Source organism: Cyclospora cayetanensis, unplaced genomic scaffold, assembly GCF_002999335.1.
Source record: "Cyclospora cayetanensis isolate NF1_C8 unplaced genomic scaffold, CcayRef3 CcayRef3_contig_57, whole genome shotgun sequence".
Taxonomy (NCBI): Eukaryota; Apicomplexa; class Conoidasida; order Eucoccidiorida; family Eimeriidae; genus Cyclospora; species Cyclospora cayetanensis.
In genome coordinates this window covers 193735-217551 of record NW_020312557.1, presented here as the reverse complement: position 1 = coordinate 217551, position 23817 = coordinate 193735, and the positions used below count along the sequence as shown (strand labels likewise).

At 46.2% G+C, this 23817-nt stretch overlaps 3 protein-coding genes across 3 annotated transcripts; all 3 read right to left on the bottom strand.

The window, feature by feature from the left end:
- Positions 1 to 10105: 10105 nt before the first annotated feature.
- On the bottom strand, positions 10106 to 12886 carry LOC34622216 (zinc finger protein 595). The gene is made up of 5 exons (XM_026335035.1): positions 12518 to 12886; positions 12018 to 12279; positions 11657 to 11857; positions 11254 to 11595; positions 10106 to 10551 (listed from the first exon to the last, which is right to left on the bottom strand). The coding sequence occupies exons 1-5, from the start codon at positions 12884 to 12886 to the stop codon at positions 10106 to 10108; spliced, it is 1620 nt and encodes a 539-aa protein (XP_026190820.1).
- A 1111-nt stretch (positions 12887 to 13997) lies between these two features.
- LOC34622215 lies at positions 13998 to 15851 on the bottom strand. Its single transcript, XM_022735390.1, has 5 exons — positions 15809 to 15851; positions 15293 to 15443; positions 15050 to 15103; positions 14639 to 14783; positions 13998 to 14309 (listed from the first exon to the last, which is right to left on the bottom strand). Exons 1-5 carry the CDS (start codon positions 15849 to 15851, stop codon positions 13998 to 14000), a joined length of 705 nt encoding a protein of 234 aa, XP_022591868.1.
- Positions 15852 to 18053: 2202 nt separating this feature from the next.
- Positions 18054 to 22059, bottom strand: LOC113146749. The gene is made up of 6 exons (XM_026335034.1): positions 21855 to 22059; positions 21310 to 21397; positions 20982 to 21067; positions 20128 to 20484; positions 18533 to 18708; positions 18054 to 18326 (listed from the first exon to the last, which is right to left on the bottom strand). The coding sequence occupies exons 1-6, from the start codon at positions 22057 to 22059 to the stop codon at positions 18054 to 18056; spliced, it is 1185 nt and encodes a 394-aa protein (XP_026190819.1).
- Positions 22060 to 23817: the final 1758 nt, after the last annotated feature.

Here is a 23817-nt window from a genome sequence, read left to right as displayed (position 1 = left end):
TCAGGGGCCAGAGGGATTTGGATCTCAAACCACAGTAAGCGCTTTTGCTCCGCAACATAGGATGACTTCGCTTCGGCTGGCTCGTTGTGAGAGCACTGGGGTGGCGGAGGAAAGCCACATTGCGCTATTGCGCTATGAAAATGTAGCCGCTGAAAGCAAGAACCGCGGAGGGGCGAGCAAACGAGTCTTCGTGGGTATGCTCTTGTCCCTGTGGCTCAGTCCAACGTTCCTCAGTACACTGCGTGGGCTGGCACTCAAGGAGGACCATTGGGGAACGTTTCCCCTCAGACCACAGGAAAAGGAAACATCGACTTTGCCTCGCCATTCGTGATCACAGCAGGTACCGCAACGCAGGGTCCATCGAAGAATCAAGCTGAGATCACAATAACAAGTCTTGAAGAAGCGGAGGCATTTGCACAACAAAGAGAGAAACAGGAAGAGGCACAGATGAGAAAGCATCTCTCTCAGGAGGGCCCATATTACGTTTATTCACCTACTGCAGTAAGGCAGCGTTTCTGGGATGTACAGAATGTCTGCTTGTGCGCTGGTTGCTATGAACACAAAGGATTAGAAAATAAGCTGCCAGCATCAAATCAATATTCTATATGATCCACACTTTTCCTTCATGGAATGGTCTTGTACCCTATGAGCTTCGTGAGGTCGTTGCATTGATGCCGTCTTCAACAGTAATGAACAAAGTGCTATTCCAGCTAAATTGCAAATCTTCCCTTTCATAGAATGAGCTCGGCGCTCGCAACCACATGGCAAGATAGGAATGTTGATCGAAAACAGGTAGTGTGGGGGCTGGTCTGCATTTGCTTTTGCCATTTCAGCAATACACACTTAACTCGATTGGAAAGAATGAGGATATTTGCCAAACTGATCTCTTGATGTTTCCTAAAAGTCGACTAGGTAGAAACGTTTCGTCGCGTGGTTTAGGTGCAAGAGCAGCCATGGCTGTGGAAAATATAGTAGCTCACCACATACAAGAACTCAAGAGGCCTCCGATTGTGCTCTTCACATCGGATGAAGATATTGAAGACCATGTCAAGCGGCTATGTAGGTTGCCTTGGGCGACTCTCTTGGTTTATTGGCTTCAAGAGTCGTGCTTCATACAAGACCTTCCACGACCCTAATAAAATTGCATGTACAGTTGCAAAACAGGCTTCAAACATAGCATTTAGTGCATGTGCATATGTAGCTAGATGTCGTTTTACTGTGTTACTCTTTTTTGATAGCTTCTAGAGCTACAAGGAAACTGTGTATTTATGGCACACATAGGTATATGTATATATGCAGATTCGAAAGTGGCTACTTTTATGTCCTACCCTTTTTCAAAATCATATGTCAGTTGGCGCTATTCACTACATGTCTATGCGTTTTGCAAGCATTGTTTGTAAGAAGAGCGTCATGCCGCTTAACTTGTATGTGTTTTTCATAAACGTACGTGGGACTGCGTTCGTTATAGTGGTCATCTTCACGCAAAATCACCGGTTTTCTAAGTATCCAGTTCAAATAACCTCGACTTTCATATTATTTTTGATTGACCGGCTCTGCAGGGGAGCACGAAAAACGCAAACTTTCGGCGGAAAACGATCCCGCTCCATCGTTCAACCAGCTGGTCAGCACTGGATGCGCCTCGGCCTCTAGTGACCTGAGAAGGAGATTCTGGGATGCATGGAAGGACAGAGGGCTTTTTAGCGCCATTGAAGCAGACGCAATTTTGAGCGAAAGGCTACGGAAAAGGGTGGAGATTCTCGCAAAGCAGGGTGAGGAAAGAGGGCTTGGCAGAAAAGTGGATACACAGATCTGTGGGAGAAATGGCTCAACGACCAGCTTCACGAAGCATTTAATATACACAGAGCACGAACGCATAGTTGTGCATCAACACTTGCACCTGGATAAAGGCTAAATAGTAAGTACATATGAGTAAACCAGTAAAGTTTATGCTGATTGGGAAGCGTACGTGTTTGCATTGCGGGAACAGATATGTTGCCGGTCATGCCGCAAAGCCTCGACAAAATCATTGGAGGACCTCTTCAAGAGACTCTAGCAAATACTCTACACGAAGGTATACATGGCATTAAGTCGCAATTGGAGTTTAGGCAGTGTTGGCACTAATTACTGGTATGCTGTATATTTCTGCATCTGTTGGGCTCCTGTAGTGCTGTCCAGGCTTTTTTGATATTCTGCCGCGAAGAGTTCTTACTACAACTTAGTGATGATACCTAAGAATCGCACTGAATTCAGGATGGACGTCTAATGCCATACTGCTTTTGTCTGTCATCTGATATCTCATATTCACATCTTTTCTCTTGTTGACGCCTAGAATACCGTCATGCCTAGCAAACCTATCACGTATAAAACTTTACGATGGTGTTGGTTTGGGCTATGATTTTTCTGAATACTTTCAGTGGTTTGAGTCACTAAATTATTGCTTATTAAGTCCACTAGATCGTGGACGCTTTAAGTTTTCCTGTTTACTTGACGCTTAGACTAAGATTCTGTCATCCTCTGACAGCACATTTCCTACGTCTTCGTAAAAGGCATCCGTTCTACTGTCCTTGGAGCCCGTTCTGTGTTGTGTGTTCAGAGAAACTGGTGAACGATGCTTCAGTAAAACCACAGGGTAGGAGGGGCCTTGCCACCCCTATTGCTGCTAACCAAGTGCTACTTCTGTGGCCTGTGCAGAGGATTCGACTTTATCCATACTCTGTCTACGACTAAACGCTGGGCTTGGATACGTCCCCTGTTGGAGAAGTTATGCATCTTCTCCAGTCAAACTGTTACTTGTCTTAAATGCAATATCTCTGCGGTGCACGTCAATGCTTACCTGTCTTGCCTGCGGCGCATTCCTTCTTCTCCACTGCAGGACCCCGCAGAGTATTTGGGTTTTTAGATATTTGCGACAGCGCGTGCTACAAGAAGCCCGAGTCTCGAAGAGGAGACGGTATATGTCGCTGGCATTTTTAATAAGAATTGTGATGCTGCTAGCCATTGTGGCGTCTAAGCGAAAACTCGTCAGGCCGCTTCATAGTCCGCATCCGTGTAGCGAATTTCATGCGTGAGCTCGCTCATGTGCAATTCTTTTTTTATTTCTACCTACATTTTGTTTGGAGTGACACCTGGCACTGTGACTTTTTTTCTCGCTTCTTTTGGCCTGACTGCTAGTAGGTCCTTAAGTTTGTATCTGCCCCTGGCTGCATCTTTCCTTCCCTATTCTTTTGTATGCGTACTTGCTTTGTGCCACTTCTTGGTTCCACAGTACTTGCAAGTTTTGTGTTTTCTGCGGACCACTCCCTAATGAAACTGGACGCGATGCTCAAGAAAGCGATGGGCTACGCAATTGCGTACTTTAAATTGGGAATCGCAGGCCAACAGGTAAATTGAAAATCTGAGACAACAACCCGCAACGATTGCAGAACCAGATACATGTACATAGTAAGTCAAAAGGGTAGAGGTAAGTCTCAGCAGAAAAGCAGGAGAACTCGGATCATAGATTGGTATTGTAGCCAAGATTTCGCAGTTGTCCAGTGTCGCAAGGCAACTCATAGAGCTTTGAGGCTCCACCGCTATGAGGGTGCTGAGGTACTTGGCGGAAAATGAGGTTCAGGCAAGTAGGCGATTACATCGGCGTGATTGCGTTCACACCGACAGCCGATGCTTCTTCGTGCTTGGATATCAATTCCTCTTGTGGATTGGACGACGAACGCCAATGGACTGAGCATGTTAGTATATATTCGTGTGTCTATGAGTCTGCAGCTGAGAGGCATTGACTCTGATGAAAAAAGTAACCTTCAGAACAAACTGAAGACTTTGCTGCCCATCTTTGAGCCCTATGCAGCAACAAAGCCCAAGAAAGATTTGTTTCAGATATCTTTTACAGGTGACATGCTGGAATACCTGACTGCTATCAGTCGCTTTACTAATGTCCTTATCAGTGATGAGAGCACTAAGGATACAATGAACCTGCTGATCCATACGTGGATTCAAGCCAGAGCGGTGCACATGGCGGCGGAAGGTTTCAAGCCCAGTGCGTCTAAAAAGGGGTCAGCAAGAAGTACAAGCCTTGCTGCTATCTTCTCTAAGCTCTGGTTCGAAAGCAGTTCTTCGGCGAGTGTCGAAGGACAACAGCTCAAACCCTTCGGATCAGCCATCGTCTCAGCCGGCCTACAAATAGGTGAGCCATGAGGAAGCCTATGCTTGCCAAACTAAGAGCGGATAATACCGTTTTAGGTCAAAACAAACGCCAACGGGGGAGCAGCAACAGGAGAAAAGGCATTCAGCAAGGCGATTTAGCGTCAAACGTTTCTAGAACAATTCTGCCGTTATATTTTACCTTTCAACAGTATGCATGCGATTTACCGTTTCGTAAGCTGAATATCCATCGACGGCGTGGACTCAGAACTGTCATAAGAGGTATTGCTTATTTCTTACTGCTGAGGGTTTAGGGGTTTGGGGCTCGTATCCAGGGTATCAGGTTTCTAGCTTCTGTGCTTGCTATCTTGCTTTCGTATATGCAGCCTTCTTTCTGCATACTATCACTGAAGAATATAGGGCCAGCGTCCTGAAAAGAATGGGAGCCGCAATAATGTCTTTTTTTGCGTCGTTCTTGAATCGCTCCCGTAAAGCCTCTCTTCCGTCCTCATGGGCCGTCCTGCAGCAGAGGGCAGCTCCTCAGCAGAAGGTCAATTTGCGGCAATACCAAGGGGTGCTCACTGTTACGGAGCAGCTTTCCCAAATGTTTCGAGAGCGGTTCTTAAAGCATCTATACTTGGAAGACGGACCAGATGTTTTACAGGCGTTTTACATCGTCATTCAGGCGCTTGTTGGCCTCTGGATGAACCCATTCAACGAACCATTTGACCTAGCAAGTCCTCGCATCGCCTCTGCAAAGAAGTTGCTCTACTATTTCCTTTTCTTTCACCGTGAGCTTACAGCGTAGTATTTCAGTAGGGGCGATTTCACAGCAAGCTCATATGGCAGCATCGCACAATAGTTACTGAATGTCAAATGGTGCAGACAGCGCTAAAATATTTGTCCAGTGGTAGCATCAATCTATCCTGACTAGATTGCGTCTGCAGCGTCCCCTACCAAGCAGAAAGCTCAAATCTAATTGCTGTTCCTCTGATTTCCGCATGTTTGTGCATTTGTCTTTGACTACAGCGAGAGGCCCCTCATTCGTTGCATCGAGAGTTATCCGGTCCGGATGCGCACGTGCGTAACGGTCACACGCCGTTTTCTTCCCGATCGCTACTTAAAGTGCTGCTTTATGATGTATAATAGGCAGCGTATATTTTCGCCGTGTGCCCCTTACCCATGGCAAAGCTCTTCCTTGTGACGCCTGACACGAGTCATTAGGCCCATGTGCATGTTCCAGTGTAACAAATGCCCACTTGTGATTTGTTGCTGCCTTGCATTGTGCCTAATGAAAATCCAGCTCTCGGATCTTTGATTGATACTGGAAAAGTTGTGGACGTTAAGGATGCTGCACGCCAGACGATCACAGACAGAGCTTTGTACCTTACCAGAGGGTCCCTTAAAAGCATCGGCCGTGGTCACCTTGTCGCCACCCTCAACCACCTCATGGCAACCTATGTAGACCCCATTACCATTGTCAAAGTAGCCTTGGATCTATCGCAGAGATGCAAGGGAGCACTGCAGTCGCCTCGAGGGGATACCGCAGTTGAGGGAAACGTTTATTCGGCCGGCGACTATGGCAAAAGAGCTCAAACCAAGCATGACATTGATACCGAACAGCCCCATGTGCGATTCCTAGAGCTGGAACAAGCATTGGAGCCCGAGAAAATAGATAAAGTAATCGAGGCAAACGATTTATACTACACACAACACATTGGGGAAATCCTGTAGGGCAGTTATGTGGAATAACTGTTAATCGCTTGTGGTTGCTTCAATGTACCTTGGTGCAGCACAGTCGTGACCGTCTTTTGAACTCAAGCATGGGTTAATTTGCTTCGTATTTCTATTCTCTCCTGGGCGCTTCAGACAAAAGGCACCAGTGCAGACCTTAGTGTGCTCCAACAGGTGCTCAGCTCCAAGCTTGTTGTAGATCTGTGGTGCCAAAAGTATAAAGGTAGGAAGCCTCTTCTCCATACTGTACTAAGTGTGCGTGCTACCAGGCATCGGAGCTGACAGTTCCTTTGTCAGCATGTACAACTCTGTGTCGATTGCTTTGCCAGTCTGTTTGCTCCTTTCCCTAAATAGGCGGTTTTCATGCAAAAGCAATACCATGAAGTTTATATATTTGCAGTCTTTGAAAAATGTCTTTTGCCTTCCCAGAGACCCTCCTGCATAAAATGGCTGCCTTCAATCCCAAGTCAACGGCTGCAGACATTCAGAAACAGATGGACAAAGTACTTGAATCAGTGAGTGAGATTTCGATATCCACGAAGCTCCAAGCATCCAACTGGGTGATTAGCTTCAAGTGCCTTTGGATGAGTGGGAACAGGAATCAGGACGCCTTCAAGGCAGAGAGGGCTAGAATGGCCAACTATGCAATATGTGAGTAACATATGGCCTATTCAAGCGTAAAGGCTTCACCAAGTAAACAGAGTGGATGATAGCAGCCAAATCTAAGCATTTAAGTTTGTAGGGTGAGTCACATATTTGTGATCTGCGTATCTTGGTAGTTGTTGTGTTCACCTACCTACCGAATGCTCACTCTTAATTGCAGACCATCCGTCGTCCGCAAAGCATGCAACTGCATTTTCCATATCGACCGCTACCTGCTGGAATGACGATAGCGCATTTGCTACCCGATATGTCGCTGACTCAGCTTTCTTGTTTGTGCGAGTGCTTTTCAGCATCGGGTGGTCTAAAGAAGCGCCTGGCAGCCTCCATTCGGAAATTAAAGGGTTGGCTCAAAACCAAAGTGCACGCCATCATCAGAAAAAAGGCAATTAGAGCAGAGACCTCTCAATTTGGACTTCTGCATGCTGGTACAGAAGTTTGGACGGGTGAATCATTTGTATGGCCGGACGAATTGGAGCATTTGACATGAAGAAGCGGTGTCTGGGAACATCTGAGAGGTCGAATTCTCTGCAAAGGGCTTATAAATATCGCAGGCACATTACCACCAGAAGACCGAAGCACATCGCGTCACTAGAAATTTTAACAATCCGCATGCCTTTTGGTAAGGGCTTTGGTACGATAACAATGACTGTCGCATTTGTAGGACTCTGACTATTGCCAGCAGGAGCATCATGCAAGTTCAAGTACCATGCATGTAAATATGTGGAATAATGCTTCTGATAAGGGCTTGCCACATGGATGTATAGAAGAATACTATGCTTGTCGCCCATTTGTTTTTTATTCGTGCTTTCAATGGCAGGGGAGCGCTAAAACCCTACTTTGGGGCTAGGTGCCACTGCAGTGACCGGCATATGCGCATCAGAACCCCTAGGTTATCATACAACTTGATGCTATTAGGTTTAAGAGTAGGAAGCTCGACATAATCGGAGGTCTCTCTTGTTTCCTGTCTCTGGGAACGAAGCATCAGAATGGCACTGACGGGAAAACGTAGGTGAACATGTGCTGCACTAGCTATTCAGATAAGATCGAGATGCACCCAGAGGAGGTAAAGGTGGTGCTCAGCAATGCTTGAAAACTCCTCTTCGACTAACGAAGCTAACACATCTTCGTATGTGTCAGTAGCAGTCATTTCAGGAGAATTTCGGCTGCCATTACTTGTGCATACACACCAGCAAAAAATAATGCTTACCAGCAATCTACCTTACTAGTTAATTGGTTTTTGTAAACGACATGAGGCTCTTTCGAACAGCTGGCCAACACGTTCCTCTGAGCACTGAGGTGTAAACATTCAGAATAAGTGAGGGCAAACAAAAATTCATCCACACACACTTCCATGTATATATGTGCCATAAGGAAAATATGTTGCCTACATTCACTACTCAGGGGAGTCTGCGGATGCCAATAATCCTATTGTTCTAAAGTGTATATATTAGCAGGTCTGATGGCTCCAGGTCAATGCGGTACTTCTTGGCGTTCACTATTGAAAGCAAGTAAGCAAAGATGCTACATTGACACATATTTGTGTTGCATGCCGAGATGTACCTAAATATACGCACCTACAATGGTATTAAAAAACGGTAGTTGTGCCAGACAAGGCAAAGGGAAGGTGGAGTAAAAATGTCCATTCTAACTTGCATTTATACTAGACAATTTCCATTGTTCCTGGTTCCGTGTACATTTGGTGCGATTCCGTTATGTAATCCTTACACTATCCCAATAGTAAAAATATCGGACTTCTCAGTGTAGCACTACCACAATAACGAAATTTTTTTCAAAAACACGAACGGAAGATGCATCTTTAATCGCACACTATCCAGGGGATTTGTGCAGCATCATCAAGTCAACGGAGACAGCATCCACTAAGAACCTCTGTCCTGTCTGGTAAGCCACGTTAATGGCGTGGGCTGCTTCCTGTTCTTCCCCGGTATCGCCTGCTGTTTTCTCTGGTGATCCTTCCATAAACATGCATGCGGAGTTTTCAACGATTGCACTTTCACCAATTTTACTGCAGCCTTTGCCCTCTAAGCAGCGTTTTGTAACGTGCCCAACCTGGGACCCGCCGGTGTTATTCGTGTACACGCACAATTTATATGCGTCTCTGCCCGACATTCCGTCTACTACATCCAAGTCACGTGATCCAACGGATTTTTCCTCAGCTGCGTCACTTTCATGAGATCCCTGGATTCCTTTCCCCTCTTTTCTTTGGTTCTCTGACTGTGGCTGTGAGACATTCTTGGACATCCTTAAACCGTGAATGGATGCGATGTGACGTCGTAGGACTGACTTGTACGCAAATTTCATGTCGCATTCTGTACATGAGAATCTTCGTTCATTTAGATGCTTTACCCTTACGTGGACCCTGAGGTTGCTTTTCTGAGAATGCAACAGAACACAAAGAAGAAACCACTTCATTTAAAGAAGTGTCTACAAGAGCTTGCCCTCCCCTTATATACCCTCATTGGGTTCTCACTGTTTGGAAGCAACCGATCATGCTAAGTGCGACATTAGAGCTTGAAAGTCAGATACAAAACATCGCACGACTCTCTTACATACAGCCACAGGATACCAGTAAATACCCTAAAACGTTAGTAACCGACTCATTTAACCTAAAATGAATATCAAATTATTGCTTTCAATTATGCGTAGTTAGCGCTAGAAAAGACACTTGTTCTTTTGCTGAACACGTGATTTTCATCTGGCAGTGTTCGTTGCACTCTCCATTATTAGCCCGAAGGCCTGAGCTGTTCACATACATTCGTACACCTACGAGAAAAGTATTTTCTGATTACCCCACTTGACAAAAAACACCCGCGAAGCGGCAAAGAACTTGGAGAACAGGAAATAGGCAAGCGCAGCACAGCCAACTAGGGAATAGGTACAGCAATATTATCAGACGAAAATCGCAAGAGTTCAGGCAGTACGACGTAGACAGAGTAGAGTTGAAGTCGAAAGCTCTCACTACACCAACTGACTGTTCATTTCCCCATCCACGAATAGGTAAAAGCCAGAAACCACAAATGCATAGAGTTCCACCGCTCTAATTATCTTCCTGCATAGATTTTTTGCGATAGATCAGTACACTACAGCTCTATGCAAAACCGTGTGCAATGTGTTAATTTAATAAGTCTTGATAGCAGGATATACTTATCCAACTTCATTGTCATCCGATCAGCGAGCTGTATTTTGTACTCTAGTTGATATTTCTCCGCTTTCCACTTACTGAGGAGAAGCACAAGCTGCACTGCGGACAAGGAAACCCCCCAAGTCCATCAACCACAGCGTCACCTTCATCACCTGACCCATCGCCATGCGGGTGCTTGGCCTGAACAAAAACAGACCCTGCAAATCAATAGGCAATAACTGTGTGGCTACTGTATTAAACGAATGCGCAGCTGCGCACTACAGAAAAACAATATTATGACGAGTGATAAGCTTCATCGTAGGTATATTCTATGAATTGAATAAATATACACACGATACGAATGACAAGCATGTGATGGACATGGCCCCCATGTGTGTTGTCTTGCAACAGTACAGCTATTTCTGATTATGATCACCAATTCCTAGCACATAAAAAGCAGATGACTGAACTCAATGATAAGATGAAAGTAACCACACAGACCTTTATGTGCGCCTTCAGACGTTCTGCGCGGGTGTAAGCCTGAATCGCATTTATTGCAATAACACAAAGGCGACGTAAAGAAGCAAAAAAGACATTACAAATTTTTGTCGCGACTTCACTTTTCTTCCCCTCTTTAACTGCTTTGTTTCCTGAGCTATCCATACACCATATGGTATCTACGTAACTATTTGCTGACCTGCTTGCATATCCGCGGTGCGCATAAAATTCAAACATCCTTATACACTTACTGGCACTCACCTTCCCGCACTGTTCACAGCTATGGAGCTTGCTTGAGTGGGCAGAGCGCTTGTGCGCTACAAGGGCAGAGAAAACGAGAAAAGTGGCGTCGCACACTGGACAGGCGTAGTCGCGTTTTCCTTAGATGGTAACATTAAAACAAACAGAAAAAAGCAAGCACACACAATTGATCAAGAGACAGGGCAGGCTGTATTTACCCAGAATGCAAGGTCCTGCCAAAATCACTCGAGGTAACAGGTATTGAAGTACGCCACAAATTATGCAGATAAGTAGCACACGAGAAACCGAAGTATATTCTCACAGCCGAGTAAGATACACCGTAAACAAAGGATAGGAAAAGCGACAAAAAGCATTTAGAGCACACAAGCATGGACCAGACAGCGTAACCTACGAACACAGGTCGGTCATCAAATAATAAGATCAAACGCACGTTACGTGATGCTTGGGTACGGAATTTGGGAGAAAGAATACGTGCATCACATTAAATAACCTACGCATAAGCTATGTTAACAAGAAACAAACAGACTCAAACTTTTGTAGAATTGTGCAATACGAGGCAACGAAATACAAGAAGACAAAAGAATTGATAGTAGATCAAAATAAATCTTTTACAGATACATCGCATTCGATGAAGAAGCTATAGAAATTTACAGATGGTTATACTAAACGACGTGATGACAGTAATTTATCTGCTCAGGCCCACGAAGGCGCACACCACTGGGCACATACACGAAATGCAAACATGTGAGACCAAGCGTTGCACCACAGGCACACTGGAGCTCCTCAAATACTCGTAAAATACAATAGGCTCGTTGCCTTACTCTGTGCAGCCCTTCTCAAGTGCCTGTACAACGTGTCCAGTGATGTAAATACTTTCCCGCAGTCGCGATGAGGGCAGCTAAATGGTGCTGTTGGCTGTCCTGGTGAAGGTGGCAAGCTTTTGTTGCTCTCAGCATAGGGTTGGTGGTCTGCCCTTCCAAGAAACAGCGGCGTGCTCAGCTTCGTTTCCTCGTTTGTAGCATCTTTGCCACTCGGAAATTCTCTGCCCTCCTCGACGTCGCACTTCGTTTCCTCATGAGTTCCTTTTCCCCGTTCTGCATGCGCCCAGCTGGCCACTACGCTGGTCTTTGCTTCTGTATCGCTTTGCCTGTCCGCATGTGCCCCTCGCTTGGGTTCGATATCCTTTTCCACGTTCACTGTTGAATAATACTGGTGCCTTGCTGCGGCTTTGCCACAGGTGCCTGTCTGCTCCTGGGCAACCAAATGCAGCAGCATATGCTTCTTCAACTGCCTCTTGCGGGCGAAACTCGACGTACACAGTTCTGAAGCAACAAACGGAAAGAACAGGTATAACTTGTACCAGTTTATTCGCTGCTTTAGAGCCTAACGACGAGACATGCGCTTTCACAGCGCATAAGACTCCTCCTTCCGATGCCGTAGAACGGCAAAGAAAGGGAAGCCTGTTTCCGTCTTGATTTCCGTTGACCCCCCCTTTCTCGCCCTTCTATTGCTATGGCTGCAGCTGTTGATACTCCTGTTGCTAGAAATAAGTCAGCAAGTATACGTGCCTTTCAGTAGCGCTCACGGCATTTGTATAGTAGCATGTGGGTTTTCAGGTGTCTCTTCAGGTGGTAGTTCAGCAAAAATGCCTTCCCACAATGCTCGCATTCGAAATTTTGCGGTGCTTCTGGCTTCCGGAGTTCCCCATTCGGATCGGTGCACTCCGTGGAAGCCCCTGAAGTGTTCATACTTGGTGGACTCCGGGTTTTGTGTCGTAGGACTTTATGCCTGCTGAGGTGTTCTTTCCTTTTGAAAGCGGCGCCGCAGTCTTCACATTTAAAACTGCGCTGGGGAAACAACACGAACGTCAAAGAAAAAGCACGAAACCGATAGGGCAGTGTGTGCATGTCCTTTTTACATGTCTCTAGTTGCATTCCAGAAATCATGAGCAGAAGGCTTGCATACAAACGCACAGGGCAGTAAGTGCTGCATTCATCATACGCCATAAGGGCTACATCTAGGTTAGGGCTTATAAGAGTAATACAGCAGCATCCATTTTCAGGATTCCCTCTACGGCGTTAATACCTGGTCGGAATGGCACAGGATGTGCCGCTCTAGCGATGTCTTCTTGCGGAAGGCTAGGTTACAGCTTTCAGCAGTGCAAAGCAAAGGAGTGGCTTCTTTCCTCTTCTTCAATTCTGAAGAGCAGACATCTCTAACTGCCTCTGCCCCCATCTCGCTATATATCTCGGTGTTATCTCTGTTCGTAGTGCTGTTGTCGCTGCTGCGTTTGCTCCTAACGATTCTCGAGCTGCTGCTGCAATTACCTACTTCGGTGCTTTTCTCTGGTTCTGAGGGCCCACGCCCATTTGTCGCATACAAAAAAGTAGGAGCAGATGGAGAAAAAGGAAAGGAAACAGGGGTAGAGTCTCTGGCGGAACCCTGGGATGCCATCGCGCACAAAAGCTGAGCACGAGCGAAGCTGAAGAGTACCCAAGGTAGCCATTGAGAAAATAAGCAGACTGAAACCCCCCAAAACTAAAGAATAAGAATGAAACTCGCGTCTTCAACATGAAAAGACTGCATATGAAACGTAAGTTGCCCAGTCAGCATTGGAGAAGCCTAGAGGGCCCTTAAGGGGCCCCCTGGCAATAGGAGTTTGAGAGGAGGGGTATTACTAGCAGATATTCCTGTTTCATTGCATTTTACACTATATAGGGATGATTTTTGCTTGCATTTTGGAGCTATTGAAAAGCCAAGGCTGGCTTAGATGAGTCACAGGTGCCAAAACCTGTAGCAGATCCTGGTTGCTGTATTCTACGTGGTTACAGTGTTTATTCGCTAGTTCCCCGCAATAAATTGGCCTCTATCCGTCACCTTATAGAGTAGCTTTGGAAGTACCTGCCTCTTTAGCTTATGTCATAGAGACTAACACAATCTTTTAGCCGTACTTGCAGCATCGTCTCCACTACTGACCATACGTACAGTAAACTTGGGAAAACCCCAGACGCATACGCACCGCAATATATTCACACTATGCGGCTCTATTACTTTGTTTTTATACCACCTAGCAATATCTCCGTGCGTGCCTCGATTGCGATCGCAGAAATATTTGCCACATACCGCATTCATCCTCACTTGGAATTACGAAAAGACGTGCGCACAAATCGTTCTGGTGACAGCGTATTTCTAGCGTGTGCGCACCTTTTATGCTGCAGCCGAGCTCTTCCTGCCGCTGCACTATGCCAACTCCATGTTCAAATGTGTAAGTACACCGACAGCTGTAAAAATGGCGATTCAGCAGTTAGAAGAGAAAAACAGAACGTTTACTCTCAGTATATGAGAGTTTTCTTGTGATATTGCTGGAAGTCAGGCCTAGTGGGAGCAATGCGGCTTGTTTGGTTGGTTTCTCGCGCTGTATGTAGCCCTTAATTATGATGCTACTTACTAACAGAAAATACAAAGGCACGTCAACCCCTCATATCCTTTCTGTGACAAAAACACCTTTATTTTACCCTGTTGATAGTACTACTAAGCATTTCCTCTCACTGCTTCGCTATGATGATCAACTCGATGCCTCTGACGGTGTGTGTTCTCGTGCCTCATGAACAACTGTTGGAATCCTCTCGGGGAACCTTCCCTTCATTTCTTCGATTGTGCGCTGATGCAACGGAGACCAGAAGTACCGAGTGTATAGTCCTTCCTTCCTTAGAGGGTGACCCCTGTGGGCTGGCCCCATAGCTGTGTCCACAAAGGCGTTTCGGTCTCTCAGCTGAGCAGACAAACGCTTGTTCGCCATCCGCTCCAAGTTTTTCATTGCCTTTGTCGACTCGCGCAGGCGATCACATGGTAGGTGAGTACCATCACGCAGGTTCACCTAGCAGCCATAAGACATGAGACACAATAGATTTGTCATCATCGGAGATTGCCCGAGTCGTAGAATAGGGGTGCATAGTGATGTGCGACTTCTGAATGCTCTGAACCCTTTATTAAATTTACCATGTAGTAAGCAATAATTGTCAGTATTTTGATACCATACAGTCTGCGATTATATATATGAGAGGGTAATATTTTTTACCATGCCCTGGTCAGCCCTTATAACGCCTGTCCAAGAAGATCTACTAGGGCTGCTGGATATCCTCTAGGCATTACTGGATGACACAAACGTGCCCAGTGTATATTCTTTCTCAGCCTAAATGTACGTACTTGTGAGTGCATCATAACAAGGTTGATGTTGCCAATATGCGCCAGGTAGGGAGCATTCCAATAGTAGTAATCCACCAGAGAGCCCTCGGGCAGGCACTCGTGCTCTGCATCAGCCTGCACCGTAGCTTGATAAAAATCTTGATACCTGAGACACGCAAAAGTAGTACACAAATCATTGTATTCATCCAAAACCGTGCAGGGTAGACGAAGAGTGGAAGCCGTGATTTAATACAGGCGATTTTGTTGTTATCCTCTTGAGCCGGAAAGTCCGAGATTTGACATGCGGCAGAGTAAATCAGATCCTAGAAGCCATCTAAGGCTAGCCTCACACTCAGCGAACTTTTTAAACTTCGTCTTGTGTAACAAATACTACTTATTTCACCTAAATTTCATCCAGTGGGTACGCCTTACCACTGCGATGCCTCATCAGTCATCATTCGCGTGCCGTCGGGAGCTATGCCTGTCCTGCGATTGGGGTTCGGAGCATACAGGGCAGGCCCATCAAAAAGACAAACCAGCAAACAAAGTAAGCTTTTAGCAACAGCGAAGACCATGCATTTACGTAGCCTCATCACAGAAACAACCTGCGTTCAGTGGTTTGTGCTGGTCACTGTACTTTACATTATTTTATGGTTTGGAGGGCTTATACCTTACTTAAGCCATGTCCTCATCTCTTTGACGACGTCTTCGGTTGCTTTGATTGTCTCCTTAACGACGTTGGTGCCGGCATATTCAAGTTTACCGGCGGGAAACATCACATCTTCTGTCTGCAAGGATTCGAGAGTCTTCTCCTTGGCCAACGCCTCTGAGGACAAGCAACCAGCAGCAACAAAAGCTTAACAAAAAGCCTTATCCCTAGGTGTAGCGATAAGAAATCTACCGCGCGGTGTGGAAGTTTTTGTTAATCCAAACTGAAAACAAGTACAAATCCGGGAGCTCTCCAAGCAATGAAAAGTCAGAGAGAAAGACCTCCTTCAGCTGAGAGGAACAGAGGTAAGCGTGAGATGAGGCCCCGGTCGGAGCAACACCGAATGCGCTGAATAAAGCTGCCCCCAACGAGATGGTCCGCAAGCCACTGTGAACCATTACATTCGGACACTTCGCTAGGCTGCGACCAAGGCACTGAGGTCGATACAAGTCGATGGGTGCTCAAAACAATGAAATACTCACCCTTGTCAGGCTTGACAAAGGCCCACTCGCCCTGGGGCTTCATTTTGGCGAGGAAAAGAATCGACTGCAAGGAGGGGCAGGTGTTGGGGAGGAACAAACGGCTTCTTTGCCCAGTTATGCCTCAGGAAAACAAAGGAGGAAACTTAACTTAGGAAACAGAATAGGGAATGCACAGAATTTTGGGATACTGCTGCAGAAACCGAAAGCGACCGCGGCTGGCTACACCGGCGGGTAGGTGCTCGGAAGAGTTCACAGCTGCCGTCAGCCCCAGCTCTATCCCCATCTTTGCCAACTCGTCGGCTTAAATACTACCTCATAGTCAGAAACTCTCGTATAGTGTAGTTTCTAGCCGGATATGAATCCAAGCAACCCGGATATTGTGCACAGTACAATGAAACCGACTCGCCAGCCCGGCGTCCAGCCGAAGGCTCCGCTTTTGAGCCCAAGTTTCAGTAGCAAAAGGATCAAAATTACGTCTAATATGCCGTCAACAAAAAACGTATAGGAGATCGCAACACATTCAGAAGAGACATCCATGCGCCCTATTCCCGATTTCGTGTTTTAGGCTTGCCGCCCGCACGGAGGGGATGTGCCCCTATTCCCCTTTTAGCACTTTGGGCTTAGAGCTTTGCCCCTATGTGCATAGCTCGCTGTTAAACTCATAATGCTCTATACAGGTGCACAAGCACAAGTCGGATAGGGTCAAAAGTAGAGCTTACCACTACGGGCCAACCTGGTACCACTGGGCAAGCCATCATGCAACGCACAGGACCTCCTATTCAACGAACGCCATTTCCATTACTAATAGGAAGGTAGAGAAGCTGTGGACTGCAGCTATACGATATGGAAATATCCGTTGCTACAGTGGCAAATTTTAATTCCTGGGGGTGCTTACAGACGTGAGCCGACGTAAATGGTATATGACAGATATACAGTAGTGTACGCTGGAAGCTATGAGGTTCTAGTAGCTAGTGTGAGGGTCCCACTGTAATTTTTGCGTTGGTGTAGCCTCTCACTTCCCTACCGATGCCCTCAAATGCTTACATGCCCTGGGGATACTCTGAGCTCGAGAACAAAAGAACAGAGTATCATTTTAACGATGATTGGAGTGCGCCCTTGAATGCTAAACCTCTAGTTACCTTAAAATGTCTAGACAACGTGATTTGCACCTGGCTAACAAGTGTAGCGGCTTCCGCTACACTGAAGTGAAGCCTACTACAACAGTGTCACGTGACAGGGAATTAGGAAGTGTTGACTAATGGCTTTTCTTTTTGTTTGCGTTTTTATTTTACTCACTCTTAGCTTAGAAGAATGAGGCGCAACTTTGCGTCTGTGCCCGCTAAATTCCATACCATACTAGTTGTGAATGCTTGAAGTTTTAGAGGGTGCAGCTATGCACTACCTGGCTCTTTCTTTTCCCTCATGCTGGAAGATCTGAGAAGTGCGAGCAGCAGAGGGCTGAAGTCCTTTAGGGGAAAAGCTTCCTAGCTTTCTCTCGAATTCGTGTTGAGTCTGAATCATGTATTTTTGGAGACCCTAGATGGGCTTTTGAAGCCAGGAGGCTAGTATCGTGTATCGTCTTACGAATCAGTGCTATTTCTTACCCAAAGGATCTCCGTAAAGGCTGGAGGTGCGACAAAACTATCAGTACTGGTCCCCTAAAGGAGGTTCAAAACTTTCCTTATTGTTATCGGACATTCTTTTTGGGACAAGTGACCGTGTGGGGACAGAGGTTGCACAGCTAGCCACGAACACGCCTCACAGAAACTCCAGGAGAGCTTTATACTGTACTGTGAATCGCATCGTGGCCTGCAAGAGCATGATCGTGTGCTTTGCGCAAAATAGGACTGCGAAGTGTCGTAGAAATAAACAAGCGAGGGGCTTTGGGCTTTGGTTTGAGGCAAAGCAGGCCATCCTCAACATGGTACTGCTTCAATCTTCTGCAATTCTGGATGCTGACAATACCAGCGAACGTATGAATATCAAGAGCATACAATTCACTCAATATCTATAGGAGCTGTGAGTCATCGCCGAGGTGGGCGGTTGAGGTCCACAATCGCGAGCACAGAGCGTCGCGAGGGCGCGTTGGCAACCATCTTGATGATGACCCTAATGTACTTCAATGTGTACTCATACCGCAGGTGCCTAGGCTTATAAACCATTCTGGGACCATCGAGATCTTGGGAACCCTTTGTAAGGTACGTCACAGACTTATGGTCAGCTTGGACCTTAAAATGAAGTTCATTCAAATATTTTCTACACTTTCACGTAAAATTACACTGCATTGAGTTCTTCTTTCCCCGCTGGATCTTTTGCTTGACTTCTGTAAACTGATGAGATTGGCAAGCAACGGTGTAGCGCTTGAAGATTCTGTAGCATAATGGGCGAGAGCTGCAGCCACCGCTTCGTTACTGGCATCGGTCACCGGAAAGCAAGGACGTTTAGATTTAAGCAGCATATGAACTGGAGGTGATATGAGGCCCCCGGCTATGCGTCCTTGCGGCGGCATCCTCCTCCTCTGTCCAGGTCATAGACTGCGTTTTCTTAAGTAGGTAAGGCGAAGCAGCAGGTATTCGAGGAGACCCAGCAAGGCAAATTTGGTGGCAAAATGCAAAACCCTACAACTTTGGGTCATAGGTGCGGGTGCCTAAAGACGACGTACGCACCTTGATTGCTTCAATTGTAGCTGAATCCGGTTCAGTTCTGAGAACCGCATCAACGAACCCTAGAAGCACAATTATGCTGGAAAATGAGCTGTTGTATGGCTCTATGCGTCACTGCTTGTCCCATCCCAGTTAAAGCACGCCGTACACACTCTAGATGCTCTTGAACGTCACGGCTGATACCTAAGACACCGTTTATGCAGAGGCACCGTTTATGCAGACAGCCATCGACACCTGCTAAACAGGTTTACAAAAAGGCTCCAGTAATAATTTGCCGCCGCAGTTTGAAGCAGTAAAAAGTCCAAGCGGTGCATAGGCATGCTTGAGTATGCAAGTGCAAGCATGAAGCAGCGTTTTGTGCCAGTTCTCGAGATGAATAGGGGTTCGTTAGCGTATGTAAAGCCAGATGCCTGGTAGAGTGTTATAATGCTTAGATTTCGTAGGAATTTGCCAATTCGATGCATCGGGATCTGTTCCACAATGATCTTATTCAGGAGCGTGAAGTTATCACATATGTGCCACCCGCGGTCCTTTTCTGTCACCAACCCAGGGTTATGCCCAAAAGTCCTAGCCCACTCATGCACTCTGTCTTTGCAAACAATCCATGCGCCTGCTGCTTAATCTTCTCTTAATGCTGTGGAGGCTTCCAAAGGCGCAGACAGTACTTTGGAGCTGGCCTAAGGATTTCCGCTATACAGTGCGGCGGACGACCAGCAGGCGGCCTGCCTGCTATCAGCTCGTCATTTATTAGCACATTCGCAAAAGTTTTTTTGATATTTGCCCCCAGTCTTCCCATTTCTTGGAAAAGAACTTTTGACCAGCTTCCTAATAAAAAAACCCGGAACAAAGCCACGAAGATGTAATACATGCTCATAGTCGTTTTCTCTTACTGCAGTTCTGCGCCGCCCGCATGTAGACTCTGCCTTACCTTGTTGAGGTACCAACTCCACACCTCTGACTATTGAATGAATGACCGTCCGCAAGAAAAAATGGAGTCGCTCCTTTTTAGCGCTTCTTTGAGCACTAGCGTCCGGATGGCGCAGCTGTGGCTGCATAAGTGCCATACACAAATCCCTCTTGGCTTTTACAAAATAAAACGGAGTAGAGCAGCATGGTAGCTCCTCGGGCATTGGTTACTCATGGAATGATTAGGGTTCCGCCATGACACATAAGTCCAACGTAGAAGTTCTAGACAAAGTTATGTTATAACCCAACTTCGAGTTGAAGTGGTATTTGGCGGGTACAACCCTGCCAATCGTTGTACTCTGCCGGTAACTAGAAAAGCTGAGAACTAGGGGCTGTAACGACGAGTGACAGACAGACTGCACTTATGCGCCCTCTTCTCAGACAATATAACGATTTATCACCCAGTGTCAGACAGCAATAGCAATTTTTGGCCACTCATGTACATTTGTATCGACGCAGGATTGGCCCATGGCGGGTTCCCAACTGCGTCTTTTTCATGTGTCGTTGCAGACTGCATAAGGGTTCTCTGCTTTCCTGGTGCGCCTTTCTTGCTTGCCAGGAAGCGTGTTCCCGTTGAAAGTAGTCCCATTGTTTAACGTTTTCGGCCTTTGTATGAGCTTGTAGTCCTACATCATTCGACCCAATCTTCCACAACAGAAGCCAGTGCGATGTTGAGAGCCTGCCTGCGGCTGCTGGGGGCGTAAGCTACCTTGGATGTTTGGTGTTCCAACGTAGTCTCAAAGTCCGGATATGTATCTTTCTTTTCAGCCAGAGAAGCAGGAACTGCGCTTATTTGCTCCTGAAATCTCAAGAAGTTCATCAGTTGAGGCAGCCCCACTAAACGGTCGTTTACTCGCTGAGTTGCTGCCCATCCTGCGAACACCTGACGTGATACTCCTGGCAGACCCAAGATCAACCACTCGTAAAACAGCTGTTCGTTTATGTTGTAGCTTTTGAAAGCCGCAAATTCATATTTCTTTGTGTTGTCATCTCTTGATAGATTCCCGAACTCCAGACTTTGCCGTTCTACCAAAGTTTGCTTTTCAGCTTATCTCAGCATAGACCGACGAATCCGAGATAGTGTGAAGGCAAAAACTGTAGTAAGTCGTGGAGGCAGACAGCATCCGCTTTACGGATCAAGCTAGATTCGAGGTGCACCTGCCGCCATTTGACATGCAACAAAGAGGGCTTGGTATACTCTTCATCTGAGGGTTTCTAAGAAATGTCAGTTTCTAGCCTCTTCGTGTAGTCAGCCAGTACTTGCATATAGACAGGGCCGTCGTACTTTTCTCCACTGCATAGCCTCGTTGATGCATATTAGACACTTTGGTAACCGACTACTCATGCAATTTTACCAGCTATGGCGTTCATGAATTAGAGTAAGCATGAAGGCCGGCCTCTGTATCCAAGAAGGCAGTGTACCACCGTCAACGCCCAGCGGGAAAGCAATCTTTCCAAACCTGTTGCCAAAGAAAATCAGGCAACTGAATTGTGGCAACGATTCGACTGGAACCAGACAACTGTTGTAGACTATAATGACTTACCCCTACATACACGGCCATTGGATGAACCGGGAACAGTTGCAGTGAACCCTGCGGTGCTGCTCAATGTTTCGCTCCATCTAAGAACTCTGTAAAATGCTCATTCCGGACACTACAAGAACTCGAAAAAGCTAGTGTGATTATCCCCACAAGGAAATCCAGCCATTTGCTCCTCGCACTTCTCACGTCTTCTAGCATGAGGAGAACGGAGTGCTATGGTGTGCGTAGCTGTACTCTCTGAAACCCCGAGCATTCACAGCTACTGCACAGAGAATTTTGCGCACTTAAAAGCAGCGTTGCGTCTCCTTATCTCGAGATAGCAGAACTATACAATGTATCAGATTCACAGAAAACTAGCTGTGTGTGTTTCGAGACACTGGGGGGTGACGTTACAGCGGGGCAAGCTATATTTGAACTACCTTCAGTAAGGTTTTATTCACTCAATTGCTCGGAAAGAATAATTGATCGGTTTTCCTGATTGTATGCTCTTTTAGTTGCGGAGTACAGCTAGGTCAATAAAAGAAAACGCAACATTGATTGTGTGCGCTGGATGCTGTGTGCGATTAGCGGTGAATGCTCGAAGCGCTCAAGGGTTGCAAGCTCTAGCTTTCCATCTTTCCTCGTGTCGGATACTCTGAAGGACGCGGGCAGCGAGAGATGGCGTTTTTTTCAAACCCAACATTTTTTTTCACGTACGTAGTGACCTTGGAGTTCAGCACTTCTCTACAGTAATATTAGGTGCTGCGTTCCAACGAGCGAAGCAACGCCTAGAGTAAACCTGAGAACTCCCTATGAGTATTGCATGCACCAACTCAGTACTTCCTTTCCCTAAGCACTAGATGCTATATAATGTCACATCCACCACACGAAAATTACGCGTCAATGTGGCAAATTTTAACGTCTGAAGTAGACTGGCGGTGCTCCTGCTGTTGATAGCCTTCTTCAGTCTATTTTGATCAGTAAAAATCAAGAAGCATTGCTCCAAGCCTCTTTGATGATGCGACAACGAACCACTGGCACAGATTATGGCACTGTCTCCGCTTGTTTTAGGTATGGGTTGTATATTTGGAGAAGAAAGCATTGTGATGTAGGCTTTCAGACCTTCAAGAGGGAAGAGGGCACGACGCTGTGCATAAGAAATAACCACCCGCACGGATCGTGTGGTGTGCGCCTTGCCACGGCAAACCAAACTCTTTGTTTTATCGATTCCCCTTTATACTATTAAATATCGTAATCCTGAGCTGGCTTGAATTCACATCACGAGCTTCAACGCCTTCTTCCCACTAATTCATGACCGCTATTGCTCATGAATAGTCAACACTTGAGCACTACGAAAGCCACTGGAAATGCCCTTAACTGTCCACATCAGAAGTACATGGAAGCGAGAATATGGATGTGACTGTTACCGAAACAAATTTTGAAGATACCCTACTACACTAACCAATATCCACGACCTCGTGACGGAGCATGGCAACCATAGGGGCACCACTTTTCAGCAAGTATATGATGATAAAATATTGCGGGGTTACGTTGCATTTAGCAATCCGTAGGCATACTTTCTGAGATGGCCATCCTTTGTTTCCCCCAATGTCGAATACGTTTCACTGCAGTTCCTATTCCCTAGTCATCCTCATTACTCCCAAGAGAGCAAAAGTGGGTTGATAGACAAGCGCGCTCTTCGCAATATCGACGTCTCCTGGATCTCTTGACTACTGGGCTAAATGCCTCTGCAATTCTAGGGAGCGAAGGCTTCCAGTGTCTGTTATGCATTATATACAGCTCAATATTTTGAAATCCATGCACCGCAAAAGTCTCCATTGATCTGTTATAATGGAGCTCAATGCCTTTCTGGCTGTTGCGCGGTGTGAATGCGCTGTGCAGGGCCACGTCTCCAGGTTTGCAAGAACGGACGGCTTACTGACAAAGGGGCTCGAGGGTAAGTAACCGAAAACGACCAGAATCGTTTAACTAGAAATCAACAGCTCTAGGGCACAACCTTTCTCAAGCGAGTGGCTCTTGGATGTGAAGCTAAGTGACTCTCCCTTTGTCCCAAATGTGCTCATTGTCTTGGAACTGCAGAGCCCTCCTGAGGTGAGCGTGAGGCCACGGCGATAGGACCCCGTGCTTATATCAACTTCAGGGGATTCAATAAGAAATACGCTTTGGAGAACGGCCTCGTAATTTTGACACCGGCACATCGGCCATCAAGTTTCCTTGAAGCGGCTTTGATGTCAGTACCCTTAGCCGTTTCTGGTGGTTGCACCTGGGTGCAGGCAAGTAATATTGTAGAAAGCTCGTTAGCACTCTGAAAGCCAACTATTATATCCCCGGCTTTTGGATATCAAATGCACCTTCGGGTCCAGTGTCAGCGTATCCATGAACCATCACGCCGTTCCGTAAACATGGGCATAAAAGACAAGCATGCACCTATCTGTATTCTTCTGCTGGTGGGTAGCAAGAGAGCTAGGGCATATAACTAGACGTAAATAGGGCGCGTAGGTTCGCTCTACGAGAACGTTGTTCAGAACATTCCATCACGCCACTCTAAAATCTTGCAAAGGATTAATGAACATGGAGGTGTTTTTTGAGACAAAAAATTGAGTTTTCGCTGGTTCAAACCAACCTCCGACAAACGGACTAAAGTATGTTACACAAAGCACAGGAACAAATTTGTCAAATCTAACGAAGGTTGTGCTCAAGTAATCAATTTCAGCAATTGATACAAAAAAGCGGAAAAATTTTGGACATACATATTTCCATCAATTTCCTACTAGTAGGAACCACAAAGACACGCCCTATCAAGAAACAAACGAGAAGACATTTGGCAGGAACGGCGAAG

What these genes read in the sequence shown, in the direction of transcription:
- LOC34622216 (XM_026335035.1), bottom strand. Translation starts at nt 12,886, where the DNA reads ATGGCATCCCAGGGTTCCGCCAGAGACTCTACCCCTGTTTCCTTTCCT. An exon ending in CATGCTACTATACAAATGCC is followed by an intron (nt 11,858 to 12,017) that starts GTGAGCGCTACT and finishes CGGCATCGGAAG; the next exon opens with GAGGAGTCTTATGCGCTGTG. An exon ending in CAGGCACCTGTGGCAAAGCC is followed by an intron (nt 11,596 to 11,656) that starts GCAGCAAGGCAC and finishes AACCCAAGCGAG; the next exon opens with GGGCACATGCGGACAGGCAA.
- LOC34622215 (XM_022735390.1), bottom strand. Translation starts at nt 15,851, where the DNA reads ATGAAGCCCCAGGGCGAGTGGGCCTTTGTCAAGCCTGACAAGG. An exon ending in ACTGATGAGGCATCGCAGTG is followed by an intron (nt 14,784 to 15,049) that starts GTAAGGCGTACC and finishes TGCGTGTCTCAG; the next exon opens with GTATCAAGATTTTTATCAAG. An exon ending in TTGTTATGATGCACTCACAA is followed by an intron (nt 14,310 to 14,638) that starts GTACGTACATTT and finishes TATGGCTGCTAG; the next exon opens with GTGAACCTGCGTGATGGTAC.
- LOC113146749 (XM_026335034.1), bottom strand. Translation starts at nt 22,059, where the DNA reads ATGCTTTCTTCTCCAAATATACAACCCATACCTAAAACAAGCGGAGAC. An exon ending in TTCTGTGAATCTGATACATT is followed by an intron (nt 21,068 to 21,309) that starts GTATAGTTCTGC and finishes AGCATTTTACAG; the next exon opens with AGTTCTTAGATGGAGCGAAA. An exon ending in AGCATAATTGTGCTTCTAGG is followed by an intron (nt 18,327 to 18,532) that starts GTTCGTTGATGC and finishes TGACCTGGACAG; the next exon opens with AGGAGGAGGATGCCGCCGCA.